Source organism: Peromyscus leucopus, chromosome 1 (assembly GCF_004664715.2).
Source record: "Peromyscus leucopus breed LL Stock chromosome 1, UCI_PerLeu_2.1, whole genome shotgun sequence".
NCBI lineage: Eukaryota > Metazoa > Chordata > Mammalia > Rodentia > Cricetidae > Peromyscus > Peromyscus leucopus.
The window spans coordinates 15,165,288-15,177,600 of NC_051063.1; the positions used below are offsets into that span (position 1 = coordinate 15,165,288).

Here is a 12,313-nt window from a genome sequence, read left to right on the forward strand (position 1 = left end):
CTAATTTTAACCCAGCTGTGAGATTTTAAAAGCATTTTATTGCTAAATTGCAACAACTTAATGATAAAGGAAGATACTCTTTTTGTTCCTGGTTTTAAATTAAGAAACTCAGAACAAAAGAATTTTAAGTGCACTTTTGTAAGGTGGAAATTAAGTTCTTTTTTACTTTTCAAATAATAATTGGTTCCTCTGCAAATGAAGGTCTAGAACACCAGGAAAGTATCAAATAAAAGTAAGAAGGAAATGCATTAAACGCATTTACCAAGAATGGGTAGTCTGATGTTGACTTTGCTACCCTATACAAAGCTGCCTTGGCCTGTCTAAGACGGATCAGAGAATACGGAGGATGAAAACAACTTCAGGCTCCTGACCTGCAAAACTGACCAACTGAATTAGGTGACTTAAGGTAGGGCGCCTCCTGGTGACATCAGTCAGGGCACCTCCTGCTCTGAAATTCTTTGACTCTAGGAGATCTCAGCAGACAAATTACAGATTATTAGAGATGACCTGAGGGCACTGAGAGATCTTGCAGGTGTAGACAGAGGCACAAACCAAAGAAAAACGCCTACCTGGATGTGCAGATCATGGGTCTGGGCAATGTTGCCAAGTTTACTCATCAGGGTCTCCGTGCAAGAAAGGGAAAAGCGTGGGGTCACTATGGGTTTCACTCTTGAGTACTGGAAATAATAAAAGAAACTCATGAGGAAAACATGAAAGTTAGGAACACAGCACATTTGTGACTATACAGTTTCAATATGGAGGGAAAATCTCCAATTTCAAATAGACGGATGCTCTAGGTTCCAAAAAACAATTCATGACTGAGAACAGCACTTTCTTCAAGATCAAGTTCACAGAAGAAAGTTCTATTTCGGTTGGTAGTTGTTCCCTTCTCGTGATCTCAGCTGAGACCTGGGGTGGGGACACCACATGTGAGGTGGTGGCTTGTTTCCCTGCCTATGTCTTGAGGAGGTGTGCTGCTACATCCTCACTCAGAACCCTTTAGTAACATGTCAGTGACTGGCTGGCAGGATAAAATCACTCCTACAGGGAGTAAGGAAGAGGGTCTATAAGCATTACCCATAACTCACCCAGGGTTAAATTGCAAGAAATTCTGAACATTCCTATGGCTTCCAGTGTGACAGTGAAGAATCATATGGGGAGGAAGGGCTATGCTTATTGACCTAATAGTTTTAATTGACCTCTGGAGCCATAAACCAGGTTCACACTGTGCTTGGAGGCAAGAGATAGCATGGTTTTCATGGGCCTCACAATGCCAGAGCAAAGCAGATGCCTGGCTGACTATGTATGGACCTTGTGTGCCACACGTTTACAGAGCAAGGCACCCTGTGGCCACCTCCTCTTTCGGGGAGGTAGGAGCACCGCAGGAAGGGTAAGGTTTTAGCTCTGAGCTCTGACCTCTCGGCTTTCTCTTTTACATTGGTTCTGTGTTTCTTATTTAATAAGACGGTTGGTTACATCTACACCAGGGCACTGAGTCTGAACTTAGCCTGTTTCTCAGTCCACACTGGAGACCAGCAGTGGACAGAACCAATGAAAGAGGAGGCACCAAACAGGTCCTCAATGTGCACATGTCCCCCATCTCCTCGGATCATGGAGCACCGCCTCTACAGAGACCAATGTTATAAAATTAAAAGCCCCAGACCTGAAGAGGAAACACAGTGAGAATGGGAAGGCTGGGGTGAGAGTGCGACTCTTGAGGACAGTGACCTGACTGTCACACCTTAAATGATGGTTTGTATTTTAAATGCCCCCCCCAACTCATGATGGGTGAAGGTTCTCAGCTATTGGGAGGTGACAGAACCTTTGGATGGTAGAACCAGTTAGAAAGAAGTTGACTGTGGTGTCCTGGCAGCCCTGAGGTAGACAGTTTCCCTCTGACTGGAATTTCTGCCATCATGGTCTGCCTAACCATAGGCCGAAAAGCCACCAGGCCAAATGATCATGGACTACAACTGTCTGAAACTGTGAGTCAAAGCAGACCTTCCTTTCTTATAAACTGCTAACCTCAGGTATTTTGTTACTGTGACAGACAGCTGACCAACACACCTTAGACTAACTAAAAGCTTAGAGAACTTGGGATAGAATTCACATACCTGACTAAACTTGGGTTCCATGCTGCATATAGACAAAGGGTATAGGAACAAAAAAAAAAAAAAAAAAAAAAAAGGTACACACAATATCTCTGAAGCTGTAAACAAGTTCAGTAAACATAAAGTGTGCAGCATGTTTTAATAGTGAATAATTAGATAATTGTTCCTGACTACCAAACTGTGCTAAAACAAAACATAACAAGAGAGGTCCAAATACAGTGTCCTGTAAGCCTTCACCGGAAAGCAAAAACCAGAAGTTTCTATGAATTCGACTTTTTTGAATTGCACATACAAATGAAAACATGCAGTATTTCTCTTCTAAATTGGATTTATTTAATTTAAAATAATATAGTCCAGATTCATCTATGCTGTCTCAAATAGCAAGATCTTTTTTTATGAGTGAATAGTATCTCATTACACATGTACATGTGTATACATACATACATACTCATGGGATATGGGAGACATATTTAGATTGTATACACATCCCACATGTGTACATATATGTATATGCAGACATGTATGTATAGTTTTCTTTTATAAATGTATATTATATAAAATGTACAAATGAATAAAATTAGTTTTCTTTATCTATTCACCCATAGACTCCTAGGTTGTTTCCATATTTGAGGCTATGCTGAATCAAGCTGCAGTAAACACAGGGTGCAGGTATCTCTCCAAGATACCCATTTTATTTCTTTTGACACGTGTGAATGGATCTCACTGTGATCACCATCTGACACTGCATATGTGCGACAAGCCATCACACTCCACACCTCGGTACTCACAGTCTCTGTCAGATGTTTTCAGTTTTAAAATATCTGACCTCTCTGAGCTGAGCCACTGGGTACCCCGTGTCAACAGTCAAGGTTCCAGGAGAATACCTCTCATGTACAGACTAAGCCATAGGCACACAGACTAATCTATCAAACAACTTCGCAGATGCCACCGCTAACACAGCAGCACTCTGGTGAAACCTGGACAAATCCACTTACGTTCCTCTGAAGCATCTCTGACACAAATCTGAAAAGAAGTGACAGATGTAAAGTTAGGAAAGTGAATCTTTTTAAATAAACGTTTCAGATGGGGTGAAAACGTGACCCTTACATGTCCTGATTTCCACGCAAACGTTTCTAACTGTGTGGGTTTCACCACCACTAATTGGAGATTAGCAAGCAATAATTGCTCAGCTTTTTCTTTAATAGCAAATGAGGGAGAGGAAAATCACGGGGAATATGGTCCTATGGCATCTTGTGGGCCATTACGAGCATCCACACAGCCCCCAGGCTGTGCTAGTGGTTCCAGTGTGTTCCATGGATGACAGGGCCATGGACTCTTGGGCACACACAAGCACTTGGGGCCTGAGACACTACTCTTCTAATCTCCTCTTATGTGGAAGCTTCGTATGCACACAGTATCATCATCAATCTCCGAGGACAGGGCCTGGCAGGAGGCAGATATTGGAGGAAGGTGGAAGACTATGACAGAGGTATCTCTGAAGTGTGCGTGGAATGGGACAAGTGGTGAACTTCTGCCTACTTGAACAGTGACAGCTGTCCCATGTCATGGTTATTTCTGCCCTGGCCAGAAAAGACTATTTCAGACTTCAATTGTGAATTGAGAGCCTGGAGATGTAGCTCTGTGATAGACACTTGCCAGGCATAAAGGTACAAAGCCCTGGGCTCCATCTTTAGCCCCAGGGAAACAAATTGTGAATTAAGGTAAAGTGACTACAACAGTAGATTGTGCAGGAGGTGATTGTATGGCCAGTGCTGAAGGTCAGAGGTACACTCCTCTTCCCATGACCATGCAGGATGCTCTCACCTTGGCATTTCAGAGGAAACACACTTGAAGTGGGAGAATCCCAGAAAATAGAAGCAAAGCTGAAATCTAAACATACACCCAAAAAGAATAAATCTAAAGAAATTTCTTCTGTGTATCTCTTGATGTGGAATACAATACCATGAAATTCCTTGTTAAATATTCAAGATACCATGAAAAAGCCATCAAAGATAATTGTAAGAAAAGTACTTAAATGATCAATAAGTTCCCTCAATGTTATATGAAATTGAACATAATGAAAATTCATGGAATAACCATAATCAAAAGTTATTGAGGGAGTTGTAGATATGATCTCAGTATTTCAGATACACATATAGAAATGTCACAGTGAAAGCTACTACTCTGTGCAGTTAATGTTTTAAATGTGATTTAATGAGCAGGCACCATACTTAACAAATCAGGTCTCCTGGAGAAGCCCTAGCCTAATACAGGATACTCAGTGGGTAATATTTTAAAATAAAAGATTCTTCATTTGTGGGGCAGAGGAGATGGTGCAATGGGTAGGAACACTTGCTATGCAAGCATGAAGATCTGAATTTGAATTCCTGGAACCAATGTAAAAAAAGAAAAGACATAAAAAGCTCTGCATGCCTGTAACCCCGGTGTTGGGTCGGAGCCAGGTGGATGCTGGGAGTTCCAGCCCAGCTGAAAACTTGCAGTTCAGTGAGAGACCCTGACTCAAGGGAGTAAGGTGGGGAGTGGCAGAGCAGGACACCCAACATCCTTTTCTGGCCTTCACGGGTGTGTGCACTAGTACATGCACCTGTACACACACACATGTGCAAACATGCACAAATATACATTTTTTAAAGGAGCATACCAATTTTATGAAATGGGCTAAATCCACTTAGTGACAGTGGCATATTAGAAGAGGGACTTAATTTGTTTTTTAACTCTAATTCTACATCCTAAGAAGACTCTAGAGTATGCCAATACATCTGAAGATTCTTGGACTTTAAAAAGAGATTGCTTCAGTTGCGTGGGGGCAAAAATGAGAGGATGTGTGCTAGAAGAGAAGAGAAGCAACGTAGTACATAGGAGAGTCACATGGTTCAGGAATCTGGAATATGCTCTGCTCTGTTCTCTTAATGTCTTTGTCAAGAATCACTTTCTTGTGAATTTAAAAGCAACCCTTCAAAAAATAGGCACTTAAAAATCTAACCTTTCCTACTCAACTCTTAAAAAGATTGTGCACTGGACCATATTTCCATTTTTTCAAAACAGATTCTGGTGAAGTATAATTTACATATCATAAAGTTCACCCATTTAAGTGCTCTATTCAATAACTGTAGTGAATTTACTGGGTTGTAGAGTCTTTGAATTCTCATCACCAGAGTGAGATCCCCTGGGTATATAGGCAGGAGACGGGCAGTATCATCTCCCCTCCCCCTGCCTCCAGCGCCAGCAAACTTCTCCATTTTCTGTCTCATGAACTTACAGTTTCTATATAGTCAATATAAATGAAAGTTTATAATGTGTTCCCTTTTGTGTTTGATTTGCTTTTCTTAGAGTAGTAATTTTAAAGTTCATCATGTTGTCAGAACTTTGTTTTTTTTCTCCTAGCTGATCAATTTTATTGTATAGCACATTTCCTGCATCCTCACACCATTTGGTAGACATGTTAGATGTGGGACAAGTCCTCTGAAAGCCTCGGTGACACGGCCCTCTGGCTCTTTCTTTCTTGTGACTCCCGGAGTAACTGAAGAAGGGCTGTAAATCTGACATCTGGAGATCAGAGGGACTGGACACATAGCCCGGGCTCATCCTGGTTCCTCCCAGAACAGACCTTGTGGTTCTTTTGTTATATGTGTGTATTTGCCTGCATACATGAGTATACCATCTGTATGTGGTGCCTGTGGAGATCAAAGGGCACTGGATTTCCTGGGACTGGAGTCAAGGTGTGTAAGCAGCCATGTATGTGCTGGGAACCAAAGCCAAACCTTGCATTGCTGAACCATCTCTCTAGCCCTGTCCTACAATTCTTCAATTCAGTGAGCCAAGTGTCCACCTGGAATAAAACCTCAGCTGGAGTGCATTTTCAGGGTTCCCCACTGTGGTGCAATTTGGGGCATGTAGATGAGACTCCACTCATCCTGGGCAGCTCTGCTAAGCCTTGCAAACTAGCTTGCCTGGAGTCCTAGGCTTCTATCCTCCCCTGCTGCCTACCTGTGAGTCACTGATAGTCCTGCTGTGCTGAACTTGGAGGACAGCATTGATTATCCCTGCACTCTTGCAAGCAGATTTCTTGGAGTCCTGTCCTGAGACTGACACTGGAGTATCCAGGACACCTGCTTCATATTCGGCATCTGTGAGTGGTGGCTTGAGGACCAGTCACATTAGAGTCTTCATGTAGACCTGTTGCATAGTCTCTGTCCACACCATGTTTTGACATTTCTGTCTGCACATGGTGCTCTATCCTTTAAGGTACAGATCACCCTAAAACAGGCTGTTCACATCCCCTGGTGAACTCACTCTATGCCTAATGGCTCTAGAATAGGCCTTGGTCTCTACTGTTCAGTGTTCTCTTGCCCGTGTGTCATTGTTGAATGTGTCTAGACTTTTTGTTGTAAAAGGTCTATTTCCCACAAGTCCACAGATGTGGAATAAAGTCGTATAAGGAATACAGCCTTCCTGCTGTGTGTCTGCATTTCACCTCCTCATATAAAAGTTCTGAGGAGGAGATATTCTAGTTCCATGTTTGCATATGTTGTGGTCATTCCAGAATGCATACAGATTTTTTCCCTTATCTTAAGGCAAGATAAAAGGGTTGTGCTAGGTGGTTATAATACATTGATCCATTGTAAAGAACACTTACAAGTAAAGATGTATGGACTAAGAAGTATACTGTGTGACTCACTGGGCCATACACTGCAGCTTCCATGCCAAAATCTATCTATCTATCTATCTATCTCTCTCTCTCTCTCTCTCTCTCTCTCTCTCTCTCTCTCTCTCTCTCTTTGGTTTTGTTTTTAGGGTATACTTCTAAATTTTGTTTTGTTTGGGGGGAATGTTATAAGGGAAGAGGGTGGAGATGATGGGACGGGGAGATGAGTGAGATCTGTGTACATAACGTAAAAACCACAAAGCATCAATAAAAAGTGTTTTAAAGGATATAGGGTAAAATCTCACAGTGACAATGTCTCTGCTTTGCACCTGTGTACTTCTTTATGCTTTATGCCAGAGAAGCACATTTTTGGTTACTAAAAAATACCTTTGTTTTGTTTTTTAAGAGAGTGTCTTATTATGTGGCTAAGGCTGGCTTAGAACTCATGATGCTTCCTTCTCAGTCTCCCACATATTTGGATTGCAGCTGTGCACCACTGTGCCTGACTGAGTTATCTTTACTGAAATGTCTTTCACTCATCTATAAATGGAACATTTTCCCATAGCCTCTCATATGTTTTCTGTAAGTGACTCCTCCCACTATTATTCTTGAGCATGTACATGAATAATGAATGCTGGTGTATACCTCCTGCCTCTTCTTTTCACACTAAGCTCATGTCAATGAATGAGATCCATGTCAAGCTATAAGGAACTCTACATTTTTAAGTCATTGAGATTTTTCACTCTACTAAATCCTGGCTCTGATGCTTCAATCTACACTAATAAAATGGTTTGGATGAGTGTCCTACAAAGGTCCATGTGCCAAAGTTTGGTTCCCAGGTTGATGCTATTAGCAAGTGGGGTATCTTACGAAGTGGGGCCTGCTGGATCTTTAAGTCAGTGGGCATGTGCCCCCAAGAGGTATTTGGAATTCTGGCCAGTTTTCTCTTTCTAATTGTCTTTCCTGACTCATGAGGTGAGCAGTGTATCCTATACTCACTCCTGCCTCATCAAGGGCATGTGGCCACTAGATCATGTACTGGAACCTCTAGAACAATAACCTCAAAGAATAATCCCGTCTCTCTATAAGATGATTATCTCTGATTTTATGTCAGAGTTATGGTAAGTGGACTACTCCAATGGCTGTGGGCAAGTCACCCAGGTTATGTCAGGCTCAGTTTTCTTAACATAAAAAAAAGACATCTTGTGGAGCTTTCTATGAAGGTCAAGAATGGTCTACAGAGGAAAGCTCTGCGAGTCACCCACTGACCAATGCCATATATTTGAGTTCTGTGGGCTAACTAGGTAATACAACAATTGGACTAGGCTGTCACCACGTTCAGATCCCAACTGGGTCCTGATGGTATACACTTTCTTCTCTGTTTCAAACTCCATCAGCGTAGCAGATGACTCATCAAAAATACGGATGAAAAGCCCCAGGCACACTACCTCTCTGTCTCCTTGACTGATTCCTCAGTGGTCTCCTTGTATTCTGGAACAGTGTCATTCATGTCCATGCATACTTTGCCCACAAATGCTCGCTGTCCAAATTTATCTGTGAAGCACACAGAGAAAGAATCTGAAGATGTGTTTCTTTTTCAACACTTAACTTTTTTCTGAGGAGTCTAAAAATGCTTTTAAATTAAAATTATCCTAAAAAAAATACATGAGAATGTTAAGAATCACCTCTCTGTCTTACACTGTGACAATAGCAAAGCCACTAAATTCAATGACTAGTAAATGGCTTCCACTCAGCCCCCAGCCCACTCCCAGCCTGCCAGAAAATAACTGGGTATCTTATACCTCTTATTTACCTTTTCCTTTTGCTTATATACTTTGTTTATATTTCTACCAATGTCATAACTATCTTGACACTCATCTTCTCTCATGGTATAAGAGGGGATAACCTCAGATCCTAGAAAATACATTAATATTCTTGATATACCAATTTTTCTCTTTTTCCCCCATTCATTTCTCTCCCATCTGCTACTCTCCTGCCATCACTGGACCAAGTTCCTCCCCATGCATGTCATGTCCCTTTTCTGGATAAAGGACAGCATATGAAATGTTAAGAACACAGATACTGGGTGATAGTCTTGGATTTAATTCCTTGCCCCTGTGATTATTCCAAGATGGTAGCTATCATCTGAGATCTAGACTCCAGTGTCCCAAAGTCCTCTGCTCTGTGCAGGATTGTAAGAAATACACCAAGAATGATGCCCAAGGCTCATGGTTCTCAGATGATGTGTTACTACTCTTCCTGACTATAGCAGCATAGATATTGCTATTATTGACTGAATGCCTAGCAGCTGCTGGCAACGAAGGACCTTTATCACATGTGCTGGAGGAACTCTTACATCAGTTGAGCTAAGCAGGGGGGGCTATTTTCCAATGTCTCCTTGCTGTCATAAGTCTTTCAAAGGGCTTTCTTCCACTCTCGCCCTGGAAGTTACTTTAACATCTAGTCATCAGATTAATTCCTTAACATGTCATTCTCATCGTATAACTCACCTGACCTGAAAACTTCCTTGGAGTTTCTGATGCATATTCAAGCCCTTCTGTGGTCTGAACGTGCTCATCCTCCTCTCCATCCTGACCATGCAGTGAATCCCCACCTACCTTTAAACCATGCCATTTCCTGCCTCCATCATCAACATCTCTGCCCCCAACTCCTTTGTCCATCTCATTTCCTCATTTTAGTCTCTCCCCATTTTGTCTTCCATGGAATCATTCCAGACATCTGCCTTTGCCTCTTCTGAAAACTTGCATCTTTGTTTTCAATGTTAGCCATTAGGCCTTTGGTATGAACTACCATGGAACCCAACAGCAGGGTAAATATATCATCAGCCAACAGTTTGCCAAGTGCCCGCTAAATGCCAGGCACTGTACTGGGTATGTGTGGAATCATTGACCTAAATCCAGTCTTCATTTTGCTTCCCAGCTCTGAGGTCTTGGATATGTGAGCATCTTTGAGCTTTAGTTAACCTGTCTGTGTAATGAGGGCATCAGTAGATGTCAGAAGGCTATTTAGAGTGGAGTATTTTGCAAATTGTTTGGTACCTAGTAATAGAATTACAGGTGTTACTAAACTAACACTGTGCTCCTAGCATCTAGCACAATGCCCTGATTCTAGCTAACCACCAAGACCTATCTGTTAATTATAGTGTAATTAACTCTTGCCATGGCTACATTAATAAATGTGCTCTAAATGGCTCCAAATCAATATACAAAATTAAGATCTATAAACATCATCCTGGGACCAGAATCCATATAGAAATAATTAAATCCTTTAAACAATAAAAACTACGCAGGGGTCAAGGATATTCCCAGACACAAAGTTACTTGCAAAAATTACTAAGTGCAAATGCTCAAATTCTAGATCCAAAGGCACGACTTCCTACTGAGTATGAACTATTGCCAGGCATGGTCTGGTTGTCTTTGCTTGATGTGCCCATAAATCCTGCTTTCAGCTGCTCACCTGTAATTTCCGCAAGAAGCAGGGATGAGTCAGTGTGAATTGTTCCAAAGTAGCAAGCCGTGGTTGTACCATTCTTTAGTGTTCTCCTCTAAAAATAAACCACAAAAATCCTGAATCGCATGTGCTCGGAAAAGTCACATGGCATACATAGATGAAAATAGAAGTCTGCTTTTTAATTTTAAAATGTGTTTATTTAAAGGTATGCCATCTTGATGTGGAAGAGACCTAAGTAAATGGCAAAGGTATTTATATTCTAAAAGTGTGAGCTTAAGGAAAAATTGATACTTCTATTTTATGGGTGTGTGTTTCAGAGGTCATAAAATGTGGTGCTGGTTAACTCCTTTTCCCTCAGGATTGTTTGGGGATATTCTAATTTTATTTATCTGTGAGTGTACGAATGGGATTTTTCCCTGTATGACAAAATAAATTCATTCAGCCTCACATCTGCTTCCACCTGGCGGAACAGCGATCATTATGTCTCTTTTGTCCTTAGGAGATTTGTCACTTGTACAACAGTAAGTAAGGGCAATGGATTAAGCCCTAAAAAACACAAGATGAGACAACTGCAGAAGAGAACACGGAGAAGAACCTGGAACCCCTAAGAAGAGGGTGGATACATGGGTGTGCTTCCAGGAAACTGGCTGGAGGCTATGCGGCCGCTTCCTCCTCCCTGTAGAAGTCACCCGACCACTCCTCTCCTTCCCTGTGCAGGGAGTCACTCTCTGTGGAGACTGGGAGGTGTGGAAAGGGCACAAATCCCACAGAAACAAGATGAAGAAAGGGATGAAGTGGAGATCTGGCTGTTGTCTAGTGTTCTCAGTCACTTTCACCAGAACACCGAGTAAGTATGCCATTCCCACAGTTCCTGAAGAGGCTGAAGAATTCCTTCCTGGAGAAAATGAATGGCTAGAAGGTCTGTTCTCACGGTGACGCCGGGGCCTGTTTCCTCACTCCAAAGTTCACCCTATGTCAGTGGTGTGAGGAAAACCCTCCAGCCTGGGTTCTCATGAGGAAAAGCTTGAATTGGATGAGAAACTATGGTTTCAAATTTGACTGGAATGAGCTAAACACACTAGAAAATTCAGAAATCTATTCAAAGTATAGTCAAGTGACCAGACAGAAGAACACAGGGAGGGGAGGGGGAAGAGGGAGGGGGAGGGAGGGGAGGAAAGCCAACTCTCTTAAGCAGAGGTAAACTCCATCCTAACGGCTCTCAGCATGTGTAGGCCTGCTCACAACAAAACCATAGGACATGTCCGGCAAATAAATACTTGTCAGGAATAGACCATTTTGAGCTCACTGACTTTATATACCTACATTTCTGATGAAGAAATATGTATGGACATTGCCTGAAGGATATAGATAGATGATAGATAGATAGATAGATAGATAGATAGATAGATAGATAGATAGATAATCCTTTATATGCCTGAAGGATATATATAGTTTTTTATTCTCTATCTCAAGTTTAAAGGTCTGATACAGTGGAATTTTCTCTTCCTTTCTCCTCTCTCTCTCTCTCTCTCTCTCTCTCTCTCTCTCTCTCTCTCTCTCTCTCTCTCTCCTTCTCTCTTTCTCTCCTACTCCTAATCATTTTTACAAATGTAGTTTGACAGCATAATATCCATCCACATTAAGCAATGTCAGAATTAATTTTTCTAACTTCAGTATAAAGAATAGATGTGCTTTTATTCTGACAGATGTGGCTTTCAAAATCACACACACAGTGTGAATTTCATTTCTGATTTCCCTGTCTACATCATGTGCTAGACACCCAGAGCAAAATTTGTGACAGATTCTCCCAAGAGTGTGCACTGACTTTGGGGTTTTATTTCTCCATTCTCCTCTTTTTCCTTTTCTGTGATTTGATGACTCATTTTCTTTTGTTTCATACTATGTAATTTTAAGCAATTTCAAACCCTTTTTAGAACAATGTGAGGTATAAATACATTTTGAAGATAAAGATTTGGTGTGGTTAACACAATTCATTAACACAGTGTGCTAGCCAATTCATAACCAGCTTTTAGCCCTTCTCTGCTTTTCTAGTGTCACGCGGATG

General features: G+C 41.5%; 1 protein-coding gene across 2 annotated transcripts in view; it reads right to left on the reverse strand.

The window, feature by feature from the left end:
• Nucleotides 1–12,313, reverse strand: part of Gda (guanine deaminase) — an 85,855-nt gene that overhangs the window by 21,582 nt on the left and 51,960 nt on the right. For both annotated transcript variants that reach the window (XM_028893841.2, XM_028893849.2), the window contains exons 4-7: nucleotides 10,255–10,342; nucleotides 8,226–8,331; nucleotides 3,107–3,134; nucleotides 570–677 (exon numbers count right to left, since the gene is read on the reverse strand). In XM_028893841.2, coding sequence (XP_028749674.1) covers nucleotides 570–677; nucleotides 3,107–3,134; nucleotides 8,226–8,331; nucleotides 10,255–10,342 — 330 coding nt within the window. The remainder of the gene's footprint in view (nucleotides 1–569; nucleotides 678–3,106; nucleotides 3,135–8,225; nucleotides 8,332–10,254; nucleotides 10,343–12,313) is intronic.